The following is a 23179-nucleotide window of genomic DNA, read 5'->3' on the forward strand; positions in this document are numbered from 1 at the left end:
TTATTACTTTCTTTCCAACATTTGTTTCCCTGCCATCCACAAGTATCCTCAATTTTCACTTGTGTATGCAATATACAACCCAAAGCAAGGTTGGGCATGTGGCTCACGCCTGTAATCCCAGCATTTTGGGAGGCCAAGGCAGGCGGATCACGAGGTCAGGAGGCCAAGACCAGCCTGCCTGGCCAACATGGCAAAACCCTATCTCTACTAAAAATACAAAAATTAGCCAGGTGTGATGGAGCACACCTGTAGTCCCAGCTACTCGGGAGGCTGAGGCAGGAGAATCGCTTGAACCCAAGAGGCGGAGGTTCCCAAGAATTAAAGTAGTCAGACTGAAAAAAGCCCCAAGTTCTGAGTGCAGTTCTATAGACTAATCAGGTTGGGGGCTAAAGATTCCATTTTTAACAAACAGATTAAGTATGGTTTTAGTGACTTTTAAACAGTACTAAATAAAAGTAAACATTATTTCTAGCAATTTTTAGAGAAAAGCAGAACACTTCAGCAATAGGGGCCTAGAGAATGGCTAAGAACCTACAAAGTAAGAATTAACTTCTCAGCAGTAAGACACAAATTCCCATTTACCTCTTCCAGCATTCATCACATTTTGTCCCCTCAACAGGTGTCAAATGTATACTGCTAATAAAGCAAAATTTCTACCCCCAAGCAGCAATATCTCAAGTAAGAAAAATACCTTGAATTCTAAATTTAAACTGCAACCAGGCCAGGCATGGTGGCTCACGCCTGTAATCCCAGCACTTTAGGAGGCTGAGGCCGGTGGATCACAAGGTCAAGAGTTCCAGACCAGCCTGGCCAACATGGTGAAACCCTGTCTCTACTAAAAATACACACAAAAAATTAGCCGGGCATGGTGGCAGGCACCTGTAATCGCAGCTACTTAGGAGGCTGAGGCCGGAGAATTGCTTGAACCCAGGAGGCAGAGGTTGCAGTGAGCTGAGACTGCACCACTGCACTCCAGCCTGGGCGACAGAGCAAGACTCCGTCTTGGAAAAAAAATAAACTCCAACCAACCAGAAGTTCAGTAAATTAAAACAGCACAATTTAAATAACTGAACATTTCCAACTAAAAAATAAAATTACCAAATATTATTCCAAGAGCTCTTTTATGGACCATGGGAATCCAGTTAAAAAAAAAAAAAAAAAAAAGAATGCAGTAAAACAATACAAAAGAAAAGTGCAGCTGACCCTTGAACGACCCTGGTTTGAACCGTGGGCCCACTTATCACGGGTTTTTTTTTTTTAACCCAACCAAAAACAGATCAAAAATAGTATTCGTGGGATATAAAACCTGCACATTCGGAGGGCTGGCTTTTGTATACTCAGGTTCTGCAGGGTCCGCTGCTGAAATTTGTGGATTGTGGTTCGGGGGCGGGAGAGTTGCGGGGGCGGGGGGAGTGCGGTTCTGGGAACAATCTCCTGCACACACCAAGAGACAACTGTAGTTTTTGTGTATGTATCTCCAAGAACTTTAATAAACACTGTCCAGTAACTTACCAAGGAAGATAGAAGCACAAAGAGAAATGAATGTGTGTTTATTTTCAACTTTTAAAAAAGGTACCTAAGTCGATATGCAAATTAGGCATGATTCCTAGCACCAGGCAAGAAGTAGGGTACCTTCTATATGTTGTGCATTCAGATACTTGCCCTTTCTCTTAGTTGTCTAAATCATGTCAACGTATTCTTCTAATGAGACACTGTTAACCTTTATTTTAAAAAGTCCCCCCAATAATACTGTGTGCCTTCATTATGAGGTAAAACTAGAACAAAAAGTATGTCATAATTTTTTATTGATGGCATTTATCCCATGGTTTAACATGTTAATTATACTGTAATAAACATGGCTTTAATATTAAACTTTTCCTTATTATCCAAAGTCACCACAGTCCATTTTAGTAAATATAAAAATATATGCTTAATACTTTGTACAATACTGGTTTTTGGTCCAAACAAAACTGGATCAGAAAAGCCAATAAATTCAACTTTAAGAATCCCCAATTTTTTTTTTAAAGATTTCCAAATGGATTTAGGCAACTTTGAATAATGGGATTTACATAATAAAATCTGAGACAAGACTAAACAAACAACAAAAAAATCTCTAACACAAAATTCAAATTTCAAGTTCACAGATTTATGTTATGCCAAAAAGTACAGAAACAAAATTGTATTTACACAAGTTTCATAATAAAATAATGAAAAAGGCAAGACAGGTGATAGGAGAATGAAAATATAGAAATAGCATATAATTATTAAATGGAGAATGAACTAGATCTAACAAGTCCTTAGCACGGACCATTCTTTAATCAGGCTTCCTCTATCAGAAAAGTTTAGTGCACAATACACCCAACTCACTCACTTCACACATACACCAGCACAAACTCAGCATAGAAATCATCCGTTTCAACACTCTCTAATCTATACAGAATTCTAATCTATACAGAATTCCTCAGATATAATTACAATTTCAACGCGTTCCATAAACGCTTATCAGCGCACATAATGGTGTAGACAAAGAGGTTCTATACAAAGCCATTCACCGTGCAGGCTCCATTCCTGGGTACAGCCAGACTATGTCAAATCAGTGAATAATCTGCTGGATCATAAAATATTTTTGCTGAAGAATCAGTCACCAGTCTAGCTATTATTTTTTTAAAAAAGGGTGGGTGAGGCAGGGTGGGGCTTCTATAACGAAAGAGAAAGGAGGAAAATTCCAAAATTAAAGAAGTCCTTAGGCAGATCTGACTTCAGATAACCCCAGCACAAAGTAAAATCCAGTATCTGAAAGCAGGGCACCAGCTGTTGTTAAAATTGTGTACAACACCAATGTGACCTTTATTTCCTGCGCCTAACAGCAGTCTTTATCTTGCGACCAGAGCCTGAAGTTCCAGAAGAGAACACACTTTTCCCATTTGACCTGTGAAAAATAAAAACTTCATAATGTGACATGATGCTCTGAGCAAAATTTCCAAATGCTAACATTTACCATGAACAGCAGAAGGGTAAGGGGGGGGTGGGGGAGTAGACTCACAGTGGTATATACATTTTCTGCTATACCTAACACACACGCTACTGTTATTTTTTTTCTCAAACTGTAATATAATCCTCCAGAATTGTAAATTTATGTTGGAGAATATATTTAATTTTACCCAAACCATACTGAATCTTGATGACTTTTAAAAACAAAACATATACATGCACATACTCTTACCAATGTAAATTCTCCATTTCAATAAAAAATTCTCTTACCCCACTGTAAATGCTGCTGGAGACTGGTTAAATGGAAAGCCCCCCGAGCCTGAAGGCTGGGCTGAGGCTGCAGGTGTGCTAGAATTTGCACCAAATGTGAACACTCCTGATGGATTGTTGTTTGTGAAGTTGAAATTTGTAGTGCTGCTGCCAAACTGGAAAACCGAACCTACAATAGTTGAAGCAGAAATACTTCATTAGGGCAAAATGATAGGTTTTTGTTTGTTTGTTTGTTTTTTGAGACGGAGTCTCGCTCTGTTGCCCAGGCTGGAGTACCGTGGCACAATCTTGGCTCACTGCAACCCTTGCCTCCTGGGTTCAAGCGATTCCCCTGCCTCAGCCTCCCCAGTATTTGGGACTATAGGTGCGTGCCACCATGCCTGGCTAATTTTTTGTATTTTAGTAGAGACGTGATTTCACCATGTTGGCCAGGATGGTGTCGATCTCCTGACCTCGTAATCTGCCCACCTTGGCCTCCCAAAGTGCTGGGATTACAGGCGTAAGCCACTGTACTCGGCCGCAACATGACAGGTTTTTAAATTAATGACTCTGACCTCTACATATAAAAACATGCAAAGAATTAAAATATTCTGGTCTTTTAATCTAAAGAAAACTATTTTCTCCACTGACACATAGTACATACTTGACACCTCCAACAAATCACACAACTTACCTATGACCAAGGGGGAAAGGGCAGCCTGGACTTATGGTTAAAGATAGTGAAATCAACAAATACATTTAGCTCTATCTTCTTTGAAAAGTGCATTAAAACAACAAGGGATTTCTACAAAGATAGGTGACAACAGCAACAAAGGTTTAGAAGCTGGAAGGCTGACTAGAGTTGATACTGAACCAGCAGCAGGGAAAGAACAGAAGCAATTGCATTTACACCAAACATACCCAAAATGTTTAGGTTCCAGATACCTATGGAAGTGAGGATGTAGTGGGAATTTAAAAAAAAAAAAAAAAAAAAAAGGATGGCAGAGTATGTTTAGAAGCAGACACCCAGAATCAATCCCTCCCAACACCAAGATGGTAATTATCAGTGGGTGCAGTGAATTCATGCCTGTAATCCTAGCACTTTGGGAGGCCAAGGCAGGTGGAATGCTTGAGCCCAGGAGTTTGAGAACAACCTAGGCAACGTGGCGAGACCCTATCTCTATAAAAATTTTTTAAAAATTAGCCAGGCGTAGTGGCGTCCACCTGTAATCCCAGCTACTCAGGAGGCTGAGGTGGGAAGATCTCTTGAGCCTAGGAGGTCGAGGATGCAGTGTGCCCTGACTCTGCCACTGCCCTCCAGCCTGGGAAACAGAGTGAGACCCTATCTCAGAAGGAAAAGAAAAAAAAAAAAAAAAGATGGTAATTCTCCTCTTCCACTGCACCAGAACAGAAGTTTAGTCTTTCAGTCTTTGTAGAAGTGTCTGGACTGGGAGACACCACATACAGTTAAGGGCAAGAATATCATTTTGAAAACAGGAATTAAGTGTAGATCAATATTCACTAAATACCGAGTGCTCCAGCCATCTTCCCAATCTTAGCTCCCAGAACTCTGATACCCTCCAAGCAGGAGACTGGATGCATCTTTGGGGAATCTGACAGACTAAGTGGAAAGAATGAAGGATACTAACATCCAAACTTTCCCAAGTAAAATAAAGCTAGATAAACCAGATAAATCTACAATGAAATTCGAGATCTGTAAGCCCTATCAATGTAGAAAGGATTTAAGTGGTATTTATGTGTCTTACACTCATAAAAACTACAGGTAGCCAAGGAGTACCAGGCATTTGAGGACAGTATTTAATAAGAAACACTGAGACAAAAATAATAAAAGCAATTTTGGGAAAACTGACTCAGCAAAGAAACAAAATTTTAAGGAGAAAAATCTGAACTCCATATCTTTAATGAATACTTCATCCACTGGCGGGTTGGGTGGGGTGGAAGTGGGGGGGAACACAGAGGGGCATAAAAAGGAAACATCCAGAAAATAAAAAAGAATACTTAGAAATTAAAGAAATAGTGGAAGTTAAAATCTCTCTCTTTCTTTCTTTTTTTAAAGATGAAGTCTGGCTCTGTTGCCCAGGCTGGAGTGCAGTGGCACGGTCTCGGCTCACCGCAAGCTCCACCTGCCGAGTTCACGCCATTCTCCTGCCTCAGTCTCCTGAGTAGCTGGGACTACAGGCGCCCGCCACCACTCCCGGCTAATTTTTTGTATTTTTTAGTAGAGATGGGGTTTCACCGTGTTAGCCAGGATGGTCTCGATTTCCCGACCTCGTGATCCGCCTGCCTTGGCCTCCCAAAGTGCTGGGATTACAGGCGTGAGCCACTGCGCCCAGCGGAAGTTAAAATCTCAACAGAATGGTAATGAAAGATAAATCTGAGAAAGTATGACACGAAGACAAAAGGTAAGAAGGAAAGGAAGGATTAGGGGACAAAATCTTCAAATAAATAATTCAGGAAAATTCCCCAAAATGGAAGTTCACAAAAGAGCATGCTGCACTCCCTACACAAACGATAAAAACGAACCCACATCAAGACACATCCTGATGTATCAGAACAATGGAGGCAAAAGAGGAGAGTCTAACAATTCCAGAAAGAAGAAACAGGCCAAAGAGCAAAGATCAAGACTTCAGGCAATTCTGGAAGCCAGAAAAGTCTACAATGGAGAAATGCTTTCAAAATTATAAGAATGATTTCCAATCCACATCTATATTCAATCAAAATCTTACCAAACATGGGGAGAGAATAAAGATCCTTGCAGAGATGTATGGCCTCAACATTTTGCATCCCTGAACCCTCAAGAATCACTGGAAGATGTGCTGTATCAGAAAATAGGGGAGTAACAGGAAAGACATGACACCCAGGAAATGGGTTCCTCTACGAAGCTAAAAGGAATCTCCAAAAGAATGGTAAAAAGAGGTTTCCCAAGAGCACAGTTAAACAGCAAGCCAAGAAAGCCTGGTAGGAGGAACAGGTTAAAAGACCCTGTGAGAAAAGTTCTTTCAGTGCTTACTTCAGCAGCACATACCCAAAACTTGAACAAAGAAGATTAGCATGGCCCCCTGCACAAGGATGACACCCAAATTCGTGAAGTGTTCCATATTTTTAAACTAAAAACTACTGATGAAAGAAATTAAAGAGAACACAAACAAATGTAAAGACATCCTATATTCATGGATCAGAAGAACTATTATTGTTAAAATGGCCATACTACTCAAAGCAATCTATGGATTCAATGCAATCCCTACCAAAAATACCAATGACATTCTCCATAGAAACATATCCGGCCAGGTGCTGTGGCTCACACCTATAATCCTAGCACTTTGGAAGGCCGAGGCAGGCAGATCACCTGAAGTCAGGAGTTCGAGACTAGCCTGGCCAACATGGCAAAACCCCATCTCTACTAAAAACACAAAAATTAGCCAGGTGTGGTGGCACACACCTGTAATCCCAGCTACCCAGGAAGCTGAGGCAGGAGAATCGCTGGAACCTGCGAGGCAGAGGCTGCAGTGAGCCGAGACTGCACCATTATACTCCAGCCTGGGCAACAGAGTAAGACACCATCAAAAAAAAAAAAAAAAGGAAGGGAGGGAGAGAGGGAGGAACAAATCCTAAAATTCATATGGAACCACAAGAGTCCAAATAGCTAAAGCAATCCTGAGCAAAAAGAAAAAAGCTGAGGTATCATACTATCTGCCTTCAAAATATACTACACAAAGTTATACTTACCATATATAGCTATATGAGACTGGTATAAAAAGACACATAGACCAATGGAATAGAATAGAGAATTCAGAAACAAATCCACGTATTTACAGCCAACTGATTTTCGACAAAGATGACAAGAACACGCATTGGGAAAAGGATACTCTCTTCAGTAAATGGTGCTTGGAAAACTGGAGATCCATATGCAGAATGAAACTAGACTCCTACTTCTCACCCTATACAAAAATCAACTCAAAATGGATTAGACTTAAGTGTAAGACACGAGACTACAAAACCCCTAGAAGAAAACATAGGGAGAAATGCTCCAGGACATTGGTCTAAGCCAAGCTTGTCCAACCGAGAGGCCACATGTAGCCCAGGATGGCTTTGAATGCCGCCCAACACAAATTCATAAACTTTCTTAAAACATGGAGTTTTTTTTTTTGGCAATTTTCTTTTTCAGTTCATCAGCTATTGTTAGTGTAAATGTATCTTACGTTTGGTAGAAGACAATAATTCTTCCAAAGTGGCCCCTGGAAGCCAAAAGATAGGACCCCCCTGACCTAGGCAAAGATTTTATGGCTAAGACATCAAAAGCACAGGCAACAAAAACAAAAATAGACAAGAGGGACTATATTAAACTGAAAAGCTTCTGCACAGCAAAAGAAGCAATCAAGAGTGAAAAATTTGTTGAAAGGGAAAAAAAGTTTGCTAACTATTCATCCAACAGGGGACTAATATCCAGAATACACAAGGAGCTCAAAGAACTCAACAGCAAAACAAAAACAACCCAAATAATCCCACTGAAAAGCGGGCAAAGGATCTGAATAGACATTTCTTAAAACACGACACACAAATGGCCAAGACCTAAAAAATGCTCAACATCACTATCATAAGGGAAATGCAAATCAAAACCACAATGAGGTAGCATTTCACCTGTTAGAATGGCTATTAACAAAAGGACAAAAATTAACAATTGCTGGCAAGGAAATGGAAACTTATACACTGTTGGAGTGAATGTAAATTAGTATAACCATTATGGAAAACAGTAAGAAAGTTTCTCAAAAAATCTAAAAATAGAATCACCTTATGATACAGCAATCCTACTACTGGCTATTTATCCAAAGGAAAGGAAATCAGTATATCAAAGAGATACCTGTACCTCATGTTTAGTGCAGCACTATTCGCAATAGCCAAGATATGGAATCAATCTAAGTGTCCATCAACAGATGAATGGATACAGAAAATGTGGTTTAATATACAATAAAATACTATCTGGTCATTAAAAGAAAATAACATCTTGTCATTTACTACAACATCTATGGCACTGAAGGATATTATGTTACGTGAAATAAGCCAGGCACAAAGACACATATTCAATGTTCTCACTCATGTGTAGGAGCTAAAAAACAAGTTGATCTCATAAAGGTAGAGAACAAATGATGGTTCAGAGGCTTGGTTGGGGTGGTGGTAGGAAGGGAAGGTGGTTAACGAATACAAACATATAGCTAGATAGAAAGAATAAATTCTAGTATTTGAGAGCACAGTAGAGTTAACAATAATTTATTGTACACTTCAAAATAGCTAGAAGATCTGAAATGTTCCCAACACAAAGAAATGATGAATGTTCAAGGTGATGGATATCCGAAATGCCCTAATTTGATTATTACACATTGTATGTATGTAACAAAATAACACATCAGTTTTTAAAAATGAAAAACTTTAAAATATGGTTTTCATTTTTATCAAAAATGCTTTTGGATTATTACTAAAACTATATTTCTATGTATGACAAAAATTAATGCTTTGTGTTTTCTGTGGGAATGACCTTCACTAGACTTTGTAGCACGGCTTTTCTTTTGTGTTTTTTTGGATAGTTATGCTGCTTCCCACAATCAAGAGTTTTCTAACATCTTGGCTGGGCACAGTAGCTCATGCCTGTAATCCTAGCACTTTAGGAGGCTGAGGTGGGTGGACTGCTTGAGCTCTAGCCTGGATAACATGGAAAACCCCGTCTCTACAAACCATGCCCCCCTCCAAAAATAAACAGATGGGTGTAGTGGTGGTGTCTGCCTGTAGTCCCAGCTTCTTGGCAGGCCCAGGCAGGAGGATGGCTTGAGCCCAGCAGGTTGAGCAGTAGTAAGCCGAGATTCCACCACTGTACTCCAGTTTGTGTGGCAAGGTGAGACCCTGTCTCAAAAAATTTAAAAAAGGATTTTCTAACATCTTTACTATCCAGGTCTACCTTGTCATAGAACTGAGAACCTCAACCCTAAAATGCTGTCTTTCTCCAAGTTTCAACAACAGTGTGACTCTAATTTTTAGGGTCTCTGTGGCCTTTTCTCAATTCTTTAACTGGAAGAAATATTTCCTAAAATTGACTTTTTCTTTGTATTTAGTTTATAAAATTGATTGCTCTTTACATAAAAAAAAAATTAACAGAGAGGAAGTCAATAATGTCAGAGAAACAAAATTTTGTATAGTATAGAAAGTTATAGTATACCATATGGCTCAGCAATAATTAGTACTTCCATAATCAGAATCCTGATCTAACCTTATTAAGGTCTCCATATTAAGAAGATACAGGCTGGGCGCGGCAGCTCACACCTGTAATCCCAGCACTGTGGGAGGCCAAGGTGGGTGGATCATGAGGTCAGGAGATCAAGACCACCCTGGCTAACATGGTGAAACCCCATCTCTACTAAAAATACAAAAAATCAGCCAGGTGTGGTGGCACGTGCCTCTAGTCCCAGCTACTTGGGAGGCTGAGGCAGAAGAATCACTTGAACCCGGGAAGCGGAGGTTGCAGTGAGCCGAGATCAAGCCACTGCACTCCAGCCTGGGCGACACAGTGAGATTCCGTCTTAAAAAAAAAAAAAAAAGACGATGACGACAGAGGAAAATGCTACCTGTGTAAAAGAAATCGAAACTTTCCAATTTCATGTTAAAGGAAAAAATCCTGATCAAAATGGTTAATGTATATCAGAAAACAGGAGAAATTTTGGTATGTACATTAACTGACAAAGTACCAATATCCAGAATACATAAAGAACTTCTACAAACCTATACGCAAAAGCCAAACTGAAAAATGGCCAAAAAAAAAAAAAACAACCTTTTAAAACAATTCACACACATGAGAAATCAAATAGAACCCACATATTAAGAACTCATACAATGGTGGTAGGATATGAATTGGCAGAATCCATCAGGAAAAGTTTGTATTATCTTCTAGTATAAGATATACAAACCTTTTAATTCAGCAATCCCATGCCACTGTATATACTCTAGAAAAACATACATATGTGCACCAAGGTACATATATAAGAATGTACACAGTAGCATTTCCTAGTAGTTAAAAACAACCGAAACATATGTCAACAGTAAATAAACTGCAGTATATTCATACAATGATTTACTCTATGGCAATGACAATAAACAAACTATATGCAAAACATGGATGACCCTTACAAGCCTTAGAGCAAAAGAATCACAAATCAAAAGATTGCATACAGTAATATTCCATTTATATAAAAGCAGGCAAAACTACATTTTCTAGGGATGCATATATTAGCCAATAAACGCAGTAATAAAACCCAAAGAACAGTGATTACCATAAAAGACAAGGCAGTGGTCATCATTAGAGTGGAGAAAGAGAGGAGTGTTTTCAAAAAGAGATACATGAGGGGCTCCCAGGTGGTTGTTATACAGCATTTGCTTCAATATTATACTGTTCACTTATATTTTACACCCCTTTCTGCATAACATTATATTTGGCAATTAGAAAAAAATCAACAATTTTAAGAAAATATAGGATTATAATACAATTTGATTAGTCATATTTAAATATGCAGGTCAAATGGAAAGGCTGGTATCATCAGTAAATAGAAAGTGTCATGAGACAACTCAGCGGGACTGCCCCAGGAGAGAGCACTGGACTTGGGGGTAACTTTCTGACGCAAATCCAATCATAAATAGGATCAGAAAATGCACTTCAAAGCTAGCCTTGTGAGCCCAAAAATTCAGAGTTGAGAAGAAATGAGACTGAATGAATCCCATACTTAAGTCAGAGTAAAAATTAACACTTTAAAATACATTACTACCTTAAAAAGGTTATAAGTCTGTGAAACCTGGGAATGTTGTTTATATATAAATCCAACCATATTACCTCTCCATTCTGCCAAGTACAAGAGATAATTTTAAAATTAGACATATGAATGGTTTCCAAGCTCAAAGGAAAATATTTTAAGACACACAAAACCCATACAGATATTAACAGCATCACAGCACACTTACTGGAATTAGGAGTTGTTCCAGAGCCAAATGCAGACTGACTAGGTTGCTGTCCAAACACAGGGGGCTGGCTACTGCTTGACACTGTCCCAAAAGTAGGTGGTGCAGGCTGAGAACCAGTGGGAAATAATGCTGTGGAAGATGATATAGATCCAAAGCCTGGGGGATTGGGCTGGCTGGCACCCTGACTTTGTCCAAATGTTGGGGTCTGGTTAGCACCAAATGCTGGACTGGCAGATGGTGCTGAGGGTCCAGTTCCAAACACAAAGGAGGATCCTGGAGGCCCAAAGAAACAATTAAGTCACCATGGTGGCTAATGTCAGATTATCCTAAAGAAATTTCTGTAAACCCACAAGCAAATGTCAAGCTTCTTTTCAGACTCTTACCTTGCTAACCAAATTCCATCAAGACAAGTTTTAAATAATGATTGAGAATACAACTCTCTCTACCATTATTTAGTGAAACACTAAATTCATATAAACAAAAACTGCAATTAACAACTACTCCACATCTTTGCAGCCAACAATTTTTGGTAAAGGAACATATCTCAGAATAATCTCCCACCAGAAATTTAATCTGTGCAGAAACTGCCTCATGATGGGCATATATACATTGCATAATAAAGACTGATGTTTAATAAAACAATTTCCAGTGTCTGGTTACTGACAACCTAACATTTTAAAAACAAAGCTTGGGGCCAGGCACAGTGGCTCACACCTGTAATCCCAGTGCTTTGAAAGGCCGAGGCGGGCAGATCATGAGGTCAGGAGTTCGAGCCTGGCCAACATGGTAAAACCCCATCGCTACTAAAAATACAAAAATTAGCTGGGTGTGGTGGCGGGCACCTGTAATCCCAGCTACTCGGGAGGCTGAGGCAGGAGAACTGCTTGAACTCGGGAGAGGGAGGTTGCAGTGAGCTGAGATTGCACCACCGCACTCCAGCCTGGGTGACAGAGCAAGACTTCGTTTCAAAGGAAAGAAACAAAAACAAAAACAAAAAACAAAGCTTGGAAAAATTAAGTATTACACTCTTACCACAATTAGAAAAACTGCTCCCAAGAGGTAAATATATTAAAGTTGAACACAGAGTGTACATTATTCCACACAGTGAATAATTAAAACAACCCTGGTATAGATGACCAAAAGGCATTCCCACCATTTTGTGATAACCTGTTATGATATTTGCTAAGAACTGACACACTAATAAGTAAAGTCCATCCAATTACAATGCATTTTTTTCCTTTGTAAATGTACCTGCAGAGCTAGATGTGGTTGTGGCTCCAAAGCCGAAACCAGAGGTGGTAGTATTATTACTGCTGGCTCCTGGACCAAAGACAAATGGGGTGACAGCTGTACCTGTGCTGGATGTGGTTGCTAGTTTGCTATCTTGAGAAAATAGCAAAGACTGAGAAGCGCTGGATTCAGCAGTGTTACCAAAGGCAGAGCTGCTCACAGGATTGCTGGACTGTCCAAACACAAAGGTAGCCACAGGTGGACTGGAGGAAGAGGTGGAACTACCAAATATGCCACCACCAGCGGAAGTGGCTGGTGTACTTGAACTAGAGGAACTGTTGTTCAAGAAACTAAAAGCTGGCTTTGCTGCACCTTGATCTGTAAGACAGGAATTAAGAAACAAACATAAATCCTTAAGAATAGTCTCAGAAAGTACTTTTTCCTACCCTACAATTGCTAGAATTTTCCTACCCTAGAATTCGCTAGAAAATAGATTGTTTTTTATATAGATTACTTCATCAAATGGACATCTGTTTATGTTAGATTTTGACAAAGTCAAATACATTCGTCTTCTTTTCTAGCTTATGGATTTTATGCCTTTCATAGGAAGGCCTTTGGCATTCAGGTTAATAAAAATACCCCTAGAATCCAAATCTAACTGGATACTGTAGTTGAATAGCAAGCTTAGATAGTGGAACACAGCTGTACTTTTATGTTTTATTTTGCAATTTATATTACAGTATGTGGCAAAATCATAACTTCAATTTATCTAAATGGAGAGCCAAGCTTCTCCACAGCATCAACTAGTACAGCCTTTGTGCACTAATTTGCAATGCTGTCTTTATGACACACTACATTTCCTAAAATGCATATACTTGTTTCCTCTACTGTTATCACTAGACTGTTTTAATTATTATAACTTTATACCACGGACTGATATTGGTAGGACACAGCTGCCTGTGTGCCTGCCCTTCTTCCCAAAATTTCTTGTGTGGTTTCCTTTCCATGTGAATTTTAGAATAAGTTTAGCTTGTCAAGCTCTACAAAAATTCCCCTAAGAACTAAAATTATGGGAGGAGGAAGGGAATACCTTCACCCAGCAACAAGTATGCCTTTTGTGTTCTTTTAGTTATTTGGCATGTTACAAGTTCTGCTGCTTTTATAAAATACAAGTTAGAAATGTTAGAAAAAAACAAACGAGATATGCTGATTTGAAGAAAAACTTTTGATTTTTATATGGTGATTCTGAATCCAGCCACCTTATTGATTTTTTTCTAAACTATTCCAATAATCTCTCAGTTCCAATACCGAACACTATCCAGGGCTGGTCACAGTATGCTATGGGCATTAGTATGACTTACAGAAAATGAAACATGTTGGTTCACTTTCAACCTGGCTAATGGAAGACTGGTTAAGAGTGTCTACCATAGCCTGGTGTTTTCATCATCAAATCTGATTAGATGCTATCATGTTTTTGTTGCTTTCCAAATAATATGTAATTTTAGTTTTGATTTTGTCTTTATATTTCTAAGTAAATATATGACAGACGAAAAACTGCTCATAGCTATTTGTTGAATTCCATACTTCTTAAAGGTTAATTTTGAGTGTTTCCAATGTATTGTTCAAAAGTATTCAAGGATATTCAACTTTTGCATTTTTTGCACATCTAAAAACATCTGTATTTTGCCTTTGTGTTTGTGTTTTTTTGTTGTTGTTGGGTTTTCTTGAGACAGAGCCTTGTTCTGTTGCCCAAGCTGGAGTGCACTGGCCAATCTCTGCTCACAGCCACCTCCGCCTCCCAGGTTCAAGATTCTCGTGCTTCAGCCTCCCGACTAGTTGGGATTATAGGTGTGAGCTATGGCACCCGGATTGTCTTTATATTTACACACATTTGGCTAGTAATAGAATTCTAGGTTCAAGAACATTTTCACTTTAAGGGCACTGTTGTGTTTTTAGCATGTGATGTTGTAAATTAGAATATGATGCTAATCTGATACCTGCCTATTTGTGGCAAATAGCTTTTCTCTCTGAAAGCATTTGGTGTTTTAGCTTTGGTGTCCTGAATTTCAGTGATCTTTGCCAATAGGTAATCTCCATTTTTAAGACCAATGTCTTTCTTTAGATCTAGAAAATTTTCTTCTGTCACTTCTTTGATATTCCTCCAAAACTTCGTATCTTCTAGGTCACTCCTATCCCAAAGGAACTTGTGGATCTAACTTGGATCACTCTCTGTACTTGTGCACTAAGTTTGGGGAAATTCTAGTTCACTAATCTGATTATCAGCTATGAAGTTCTTCCTGCTATTCAGCCCACAGAATGACTCTAATAGGATCCACCAACAACCATGCTTTTAACCTTTAAGGTGCTATGTCATTTTTTCCCCCAGGACTTTAGCTTTCAAAATCTCTTGTTTTCTCAGGATTAATTATATTTGTTGTCTATGTTTCTTAATGTTTGATGAGGACTGGATATCTGTAACTATTTGTAAATAAAGGCCTTCCCACAGATTATGGTAGAAAATACTTCATAAGCTAAGAATCCTTATTTTCCAGGTAGTAGATACCAATTCTGATTATAAAAGCCCAAACAGAAGAAAAGACACACATAAATATGCACTATATTGAGCTTTGCATTACTGCTGTATTTCTCAAAATTAGATCCACAGATGACTTCATCAGAATCATGAGGGTTTTAAAGAGCGGTTCAAACTGAAAATCCTAGGTTCCTTCCCAAAGAGTTCTGTATTTCTCAACTATGTTCAGTGTAAACCATTACTTGACTTGCTGCATCTGTCAAGGCAACCTGTAAAACGACAACTTGTAAAAAAAAAAAAAATAAAAAATAATAATAATAATAATAATAATAAAAAGTTAATACTTACCAGCTGTAGTACTAGTTTGAGCTCCAAAGGCAAAATTGGCTTTTGCTGGCTGTTCAGATTCCTTCTCAGATGGTTTTGTCATACTAAAACTAAATGTGGACTTTGAAGAATTCTCATCTTTGGTTTGCTCTGAATTCCCAAAGGAAAACACTGGTTGACACTTTGGCTCTTCATTGTCAGCTTTCTTCCCAAAAACTAGGGAAGTAGAAGTGACAGGCTCTTGCTGTTTCTCTTCTGTCCTTCCCAAAACAAACACTGAGGCAGATGGCAGAGAGGCAGGCTCCATGTTGCCAAAAGAGAATCCTCCTTTGGTGGCAGGCATTTCTTCTTTTTTAGCTTCTGATGTCTTACATGTGAAAGGAGCCACTGAAGCACTCTTGGTTTCTATGGTTCCAAAGTTGAAGCTGCTCTTGTTCTCAGAGGTCACTATGGTGTTAGCAGGAGCAGGGGTGGAGTTAATAACACCTGTACCAAAGCTAAAACCTGCAGAGGAAGATTTGGGCAGTTCCTCTTTCTTTTCTTCCTGTCCAAGATTAGATACCCCAAATTGAAATGGAGTTAAAGAAACTGGGTTGCTTAAACCAGAAGAAAGTCCAAACTTAAAATTATCATTGTTACTATCTTTTTTAACTTCTTCGGGCTTAGATTCAGATGAAACTCCAAATTTAAAATCTCCTATTGGTTTAGAAAATTTAAAGCCATCACTCATGGGGTTTATAGACCCAGAATCAGATGACACACCTATTTTGAATCCTCCCTGATCTCCAAATTTAAAATTTCCAGTGCTTGTTAAAGTCTGAGAAGGCCCAGAAGAGGATGATGAGACACCAAATTTGAAGGATGAGGAGGCTGCTGAGTTCGAAGATGAGGAAGATGTGTCAAAGCCTAAAAAGACATAAAAGACACCACATAGACACTCAATGTACTGATCCTCTCAAACAAAATGTAAACACCGTGAAAGCCAAAGAAACATAGGAATAACTTTGAAAGGGCTTACTTTGAAGAGTATGACCAGCAGCTGTAAACATAATCCAAGGTGACCAATATTTAGTCGGTATGAGATTTATATCTCAATCCTCACAACTATCCTGACAAGCCACTTTTCATTTATCAGACTGGCTGAGATTAAGTTTGATAAAGTTTGTACTGGCGATGAGACTGGAAGTAACAGGCTACACATTGCAGGTGGGTGTATAAATGAACACAAAACTCAAAGAGAGCAATTTGTCAATAGTTACCGAAAATTACAAATGCATATACCCTTTGACCTTGCAATTCTATAGCTGGAGTCTGTTTTAAAGATAAACTCACAGACATGCAAAATGCCATATACAATCCAGGCAGCTATAAACGAAGATGGAAGAACAAAAATGTGTCCAAGATAATCCCTGATAAAATCAAAGGGGCAGAAAGGTAGTGTGGTATACAGACTTTTCTAACAAGGTAAAAGGAAGTAAGAATATATAGCAGTATGTATGTTTGCCTTGGATGGGCATAAAGAAACTTTGAAAGATTTACAAGAAACTAACCACAGTTACATTTGGAAGTGGGAGGGAGGGTGGAAAATGAGACAATGGAGAGAAAAAATTGAACCTTGTCACAATTTCTTGAGTTTTAAATCTTGTGAATAAATGTGTTATTCACTCAAGCATTTAAAAAAAGAAGGCAACAGAAAAACAGAAGAATTACATAGTTGAAGCAATGTTTATAAAGACTTAACATCAGACTGGGCGTGGTAGCTTACGCTTGGAATCCCAGCACTTTGGGAGGCCAAGGTGGGCAGATCACCTGAGGTCAGGAGTTCAAGACCAGCCTGGCCAACATGGCAAAACCCCATCTCTACTAAAAATACAAAAAAAATCAGCCAGGCATGGTGGTGTGTGCCTGTAGTCCCAGCTGCTTGAGAGGCTGAGGCAGGAGAATTGCTTGAGCCCGGGAGGTAGAAGTTGCAGTGAGCCAAGATTGCGCCACAGCACTCCAGCCCTGTCAACAGTGAAACTCCACTTCAAAATAAATAAAGAAAAGAAAACAGAGGAGAGCAGAGGAGACAGGACAGGAGAGGGGAGAGGGAAGAAGGGAGGGGAGAGGGGAGAGGGGAGAGGAGAGAAGAGAAGAGAAAAGATAGGAGAGAGGAGAGGAGAGAAGAGAGCAAGCATTATACTGACAAGATCGAAGTCTTGGTTTCATAATGCTTTTCTGCAGCTGAGGAAATTAGAAATGAAGTACTTGACCTACTGGCTCAAAACAAGGTTCATTAAGAAGTACTAAGATACTTAAAAGTATGGTGATTGCCACACTACAGGTAGAGAATAGTATAAAAAGGGGAGCATGAATTAACAGCTACAGAAAGAGATAAAATGAACCAGAAAGCACAAACTTCTAAAACACTTAAATGCAGTGTTTTTCAAACTGCTAATTGTATACCATTAATCATCAATTAATTTAGCAGGCTGCAACCAGCACTTCTCTTTTAAAATAAAATAAAACAGAAAATACCAGGGAACCTTACACCTACCAAAGGAAAGTATTATTTCGCAAAACTGATTTCAATCATATAGACGTATACGCTGTGCAGGTGAGGGCTCACAATATAAAAGGTTTATTCCTGACTTTTGGTTTGCAATCAAGAGTTTGAAAGCTAATTACAAAGTAGATAAAGCTTGGTATTATTTTTGTTTAATTTGTATAAATTTAAGGATTACCAGTGCAATTTTGTTACATGGATATGGTGCCTGGCAGTGAAGTTTGGGCTTTTAGTATATTCATCACCCAAATAATGTACATTGTGCCCATTAATTAATTTCTCATCATCTACCCCCATCCCCACCCTCTCACCATTCTAGAGGTCTACACTCTGTCCACTGAGTACACTTTATTTTGCTACAACTTATAAGTGAGAAGATGAAATATCTGTTTCTGAGTTGTTTCAAGACATTAATCCTCACACATTTTCTCCTTGCAGCCTTACTCTTTTACAGAAGACTTGATAAATCTGGCCTCCAGACCAGGCGCAGTGGCTCACGCCTGTAATCCCAGCACTTTGGGAGGCCAAGGCGGGTGGATCACGAAGTCAGGAGATTGAGACCATCCTGGCTAACATGGTGAAACTCCCGTCTCTACTAAAAACACAAAAAATTCGCTGAGTGTGGTGGCGGGCTCATGTAGTCCCAGCTACCCCGGAGGCTGAAGCAGGAGAATGGCGTGAACCCGGGAGGCGGAGCTTGCAGTGAGCCGAGATCGCGCCACTGCACTCCGGCCTGGGCAACAGAGCGAGACACCGTCTCAAAAAGAAACAAAAATCTGGCCTCCAAATAGTTTAGGATTAATTACTTTGAGGAAGTCTTCCTTTGTACTTATATAGTAAAATATTAAGAGTTCTTTTTCTGGGACCTACTTTGGGAAACCAAAGCCACAGCCTATATCACTTATAATTTAGAGGTGTATTCCCAGTCAAATAAAAGTCACTAAGTTCGTCTGGGCGTGGTGGCTCACACCTATAATCCCAGCTACTTGGGAGGCTGAGGCAGGGAACTGCTTGAACCCGGGAGGCGGCGATTGCAGTGAGCAGAGATCGCGCCCCCGTACTCCAGCCTGGGCAAAAGAACAAAACTGTCTCAAAAAAAAAAAAAAAAAAAAAAAAAAGTTCACCTAGGGAGTTAGCAGTTAAAAACAAAAAATAAAAACTCTCTGAGGCTCAATGACACAAGAAATTTTTTTTTCCCAGCTGGAGAAAAGATACCTCACTGTTGACAAGCAACTAATATGACCTTACAATATTCAGAAACAGATATAACTAAAACATCTCAGCATAATCTCATTTTATATTAATTTCCAAGAGATAATGAGTGAACACTGAAGCTGTTCTCAAATACTTCATTTTTAAATAGCCTTACAAAAAGGCGCTTTACCATCACCTTTATTTTTATTTTTTTGGCCTTACCTTTAAACCCAGATTTTGTGCCTGGCTTTGCACTTTCACATGCCAAACATCTGGTAGAGTCTGCCTTATTCTGCACTAGGCACACTTCACAGTCCCAGCTTCCCTCAGGTTTCTTGAACTTTTCCAATCCTAGAGAGCCTCCAGAAGGCAGAGAGACAGGTAGAGTGCTGCTACTTGAAGTAGGTACTGAACTTCCTAAAAAAAAAAACGAGGAGTGGGGGGAGAATTCATGAAAATTTTAATTTACAATATGTCAGTATCTTAATGGCACTACTAAGTGTTCAATTTCTAATAACATTTCCTATTAAAACACAGAATGTGCCAGAAATACAAACAATTGTTCATATTTACATTGTTTAAAAAAAAGAATAGACCTCTCAGATTTCTTTTAACCTTATAAATGAGCAGCTCATAATCACCTTGCTCACTGGTGAGCTCCCCCTTAACCAAATGTTTGAACTGTTGTGGTTTAAGAAAAAAAATCATGCTCACAAATTAAGGGCTCAAAGACTAAATTTTTATTAAGAATCTTTTTCAAATTTCTTCAAAACAGCAAGCATTCTAAGACATAAGATGTAAATTGTAGGCAATATCCTAACATATAAAATACTTAGCCACAGACCATATGAATTTCAAGATTTGAAAGCATAGATCTCTGCCTCTGAATGATAGCTTTTGCACAGAAGTGCATCTACTTCACATCCACTTCACAATCTAACTTGACACCTACTACATTCCTAACATTTCTGTTACATGCTAGCCATTTAACAGACATTTATTAAGCATCATAATATACTTGGGTTCTGGGGACATTAAAGATGAATAAAATGTTGCTTAACTTGTAAGATGCTCATGGTCTTAAAGGGGGAAAATAAAAGCACAGTAGCACCATCACCAAGTGACAACCTAAAACAAGTGTGCAAAGAAGGAAGAAATGACTAAGAGAGAGGAAAAGGATACACAGAGGTGACAAATCTTAAGCAAAACTAGCATGTTTGTGGGAGAGGTGGCACAGGAAGAATGGCTTGGTAAGGCCCAAAATATAGTGCTGACAGTGAAGCCATTCATTATGGTATTCCTACTTCTCTAGATGGCCTACAACTGTTGCCACCTCTTCCAAAGTTACCTAAATGATCTCTACATTTTATAGGTATGTTCTCTTCCATCTTGCCAACCAAATTGCTCCCTGGGGTTCCATCTTGGCCCACTGTCCTCACAAGCTCTCATTTACTCCAGTGGTTTTTAAATCCCAACAAAACAGTTTCCTAATCTACACCTGCAATCTACACTTCTGAGCTTGTCACTGTAGTCTCTTAGTTGGTGACTCCACTATCTACTTGGTTAGCTTGGCTGGATACTCCTCCTCCTCTATATTTTTCTCAAATCTATTTCAATCAATTTCTGACTCTTCTACTGCTATTCTGGTTCATGAATCCCCCCATTACCCCCACCACTAACCCATCTCTTGCTTGAATAACAGCTTTTTTATTGAGACCTCTGATCTTGTTCCTTTGAAATCCATCCTCCTCTAAAGCAACCCGTGCCATGTAGTTTTTATTTTTCCTCTCTGGTTGCACCTTTTCAAAAGATTAACTGTTCAAAAGCTTTATTCCTGCCACTCCCTGTAAGTTAGTGGAGTTTCATTTCAGGCCATCTTTTCTATTCACTCAACTCTACTCTCATGACTTCAAATACCAAAACTATGGACTAATGACCCCAAATCTGTATCTCCACCCAAAGGGTGTATCCAAAGGCCTTACATACTTTTTTTTTTTTTTGAGACAGAGTCTCACTCTGTTGCTCAGGCTGGAGTAGAGTGGCAATCTCAGCTCACAGCAACCTCCACCTCCCAGGTTCAAGCTATTCTCCTGCCTCAGCCTCCCAAGTAGCTGGGATTATGGGCATCCACGACCACGCCCGGCTAATTTTTGTATTTTTAGTAGAGATGGGGTTTTGCCATGTTGGCCAGGCTGGTCTCAAACTCCTGACCTCAGGTGATCTGCCTGCCTCAGCCTCACGAAGTGCTGGGATTACAGACGTGTGCCACCATGCCTGGCCACATTACATACATCTGAATGTGACTTCAGCAGCTTGAAATCAACGTCTTTAATTGTACATCCTCCATTCCTTATTCAGTTCGATCAGTATGTTATCTATTGCCTATATCAGCATGGGAGGTGGGGGTGGTCCAATCTTTTGGCTTCCCTAGGCCACACTGGACAAAAAGAATTGTCTTGGACCACATGTAAAATATACTAACACTAGCAACAGCTGATGAGCTTTAAAAAAAAAAAAAAAAAAAAAAAAAAAATCGCAAAAGAATCTCATAATGTTTTAAGAAAATTCACAAATCTGTGTTGAGCCTCATTCATAGCCATCCTAAGCCACATGCAGCCCACAGGTTGCACAGCTTGGCTTATCTTTTTTTTTTTTTTTTTGAGACGGAGTCTCGCTCTGTTGCCCAGGCTGGAGTGCAGTGGCATGATCTTGGCTCACTGCAAGCTCCACCTCCCAGGTTCACACCATTCTCCTGCCTCAGCCTCCCGAGTAGCTGGGACTACAGGCAACTGCCACCACACCCGGCTAATTTTTTGTATTGTTAGCAGAGACAGGGTTTCACTGTGTTAGCCAGGATGGTCTCAATCTCCTGACCTGGTGATCTGCCCGCCTCGGCCTCCCAAAGTGCTGGGATTACAGGCGTAAGCCACCGCACCCGGCCTATCATTATTTGAGACAGGGTCTCACTCTGTCACCCAAGCTGAAGCGCAGTAGCATGATCTCAGCTAACTGCAACCTCCACCTCCCGAGCTCAAGCAATCCTCCTGCTTTGGCCTTCTAAGTAGCTGGGACTACAGGTGGGTGTCACCAAGCCAGGCTAATTTTTGTGTTTTTTGTAGAGACAGTGCTTCACCATGCTGCTCGGGCTGGTCTTGAACTGGGTTCAAGCAATCCATCCGCCTTGGCCTCTCCCAGTGCTGGAATTACAGGCGTGAGCCACAGTGTCTGGCCTATTGCCTATATGATTGATACCACTTCCTAATCTATTTTCCAGTCTCCAAATTTTTTTGTTTTCAAATCCACTATCTAAAAAGCCAGAGTGACTCATCAAAAATACAAACTTGACTGTATCACTCCTCTGCTGAAAATGATGGTTCATCATTGAAAGGATGACGTCCAAGTTCTTTAATACATACGTGAGCTTCCTTTGTTCATGTGTAACAAATTACTTCCTGACTCAAAGTTTTGTTACTCCTCTTCAACTTAAAATTAATTTTGCTTTCCTGCATACATCAAGGGCTTTCTTTTTGTAGGTGAGGCAGGGGAACCAGATGGGAAGACAAAGATATTTCATAATGAAGATTCTAGGCTGGGCACAGTGGCTGACGCCTGTAATCCCAGCACTTTGGAAGGCCAAGGCGGACGGATCACTTGATGTCAGGAGTCCAAGACCAGCCTGGCCAACATGGCGAAACCCTGTCTCTACTAAAAATACAAAAAATTAGTCTGGCGTGGTGGCATGCACCTGTAACTCCAGCTACTTGAGAGGCTGAGGCACAAGAATTGCATGCATCTGGGAGATGGAGGTCGCAGTGAGCCAAGATCATGCCACTGCACTCAGCCTGGGTGACACAGTGAGTCTCTGTCTCAAAAAAAAAAAAAAAAGGAATGAAGATTCTAAAATCTTACTCATAGGGAAATATCCAGTAGGAATCAGAAATATGGCATGAGGGCTCAGGCAAAATGTCTAGGTTAGTAACTCAGAGCTGTACATTATAGACACAAAACTGCATATTCATGAATAATGCATTGAAAACAGTGTAATTCCCAGGATATCCATGTTATCATATATCTGTACCATATAATTATATAAT

General features: G+C 39.6%; 1 protein-coding gene and 1 non-coding gene across 5 annotated transcripts in view; one reads left to right on the forward strand and one right to left on the reverse strand.

Annotated features, from left to right (window-relative positions):
• Positions 1 to 1788: 1788 nt before the first annotated feature.
• Positions 1789 to 23179, reverse strand: part of NUP153 (nucleoporin 153) — a 95291-nt gene continuing 73900 nt past the window's right edge. For all 4 annotated transcript variants that reach the window (XM_054557248.2, XM_024248494.3, XM_024248493.3 and 1 more), the window contains 6 exons: positions 19308 to 19502; positions 15368 to 16252; positions 12508 to 12864; positions 11257 to 11529; positions 3262 to 3430; positions 1789 to 2929 (listed from right to left, as the gene is read on the reverse strand). In XM_054557248.2, coding sequence (XP_054413223.2) covers positions 2848 to 2929; positions 3262 to 3430; positions 11257 to 11529; positions 12508 to 12864; positions 15368 to 16252; positions 19308 to 19502 — 1961 coding nt within the window. In that variant the 3' untranslated portion in view covers positions 1789 to 2847. The remainder of the gene's footprint in view (positions 2930 to 3261; positions 3431 to 11256; positions 11530 to 12507; positions 12865 to 15367; positions 16253 to 19307; positions 19503 to 23179) is intronic.
• LOC112133983 (U6 spliceosomal RNA) lies at positions 6264 to 6365 on the forward strand. The gene has a single exon (XR_002915580.3). It is a non-coding gene; the product is annotated as a U6 spliceosomal RNA (small nuclear RNA).

The sequence above is a fragment of the Pongo abelii genome, chromosome 5 (assembly GCF_028885655.2).
Source record: "Pongo abelii isolate AG06213 chromosome 5, NHGRI_mPonAbe1-v2.0_pri, whole genome shotgun sequence".
In the NCBI taxonomy this organism is placed as follows: domain Eukaryota; kingdom Metazoa; phylum Chordata; class Mammalia; order Primates; family Hominidae; genus Pongo; species Pongo abelii.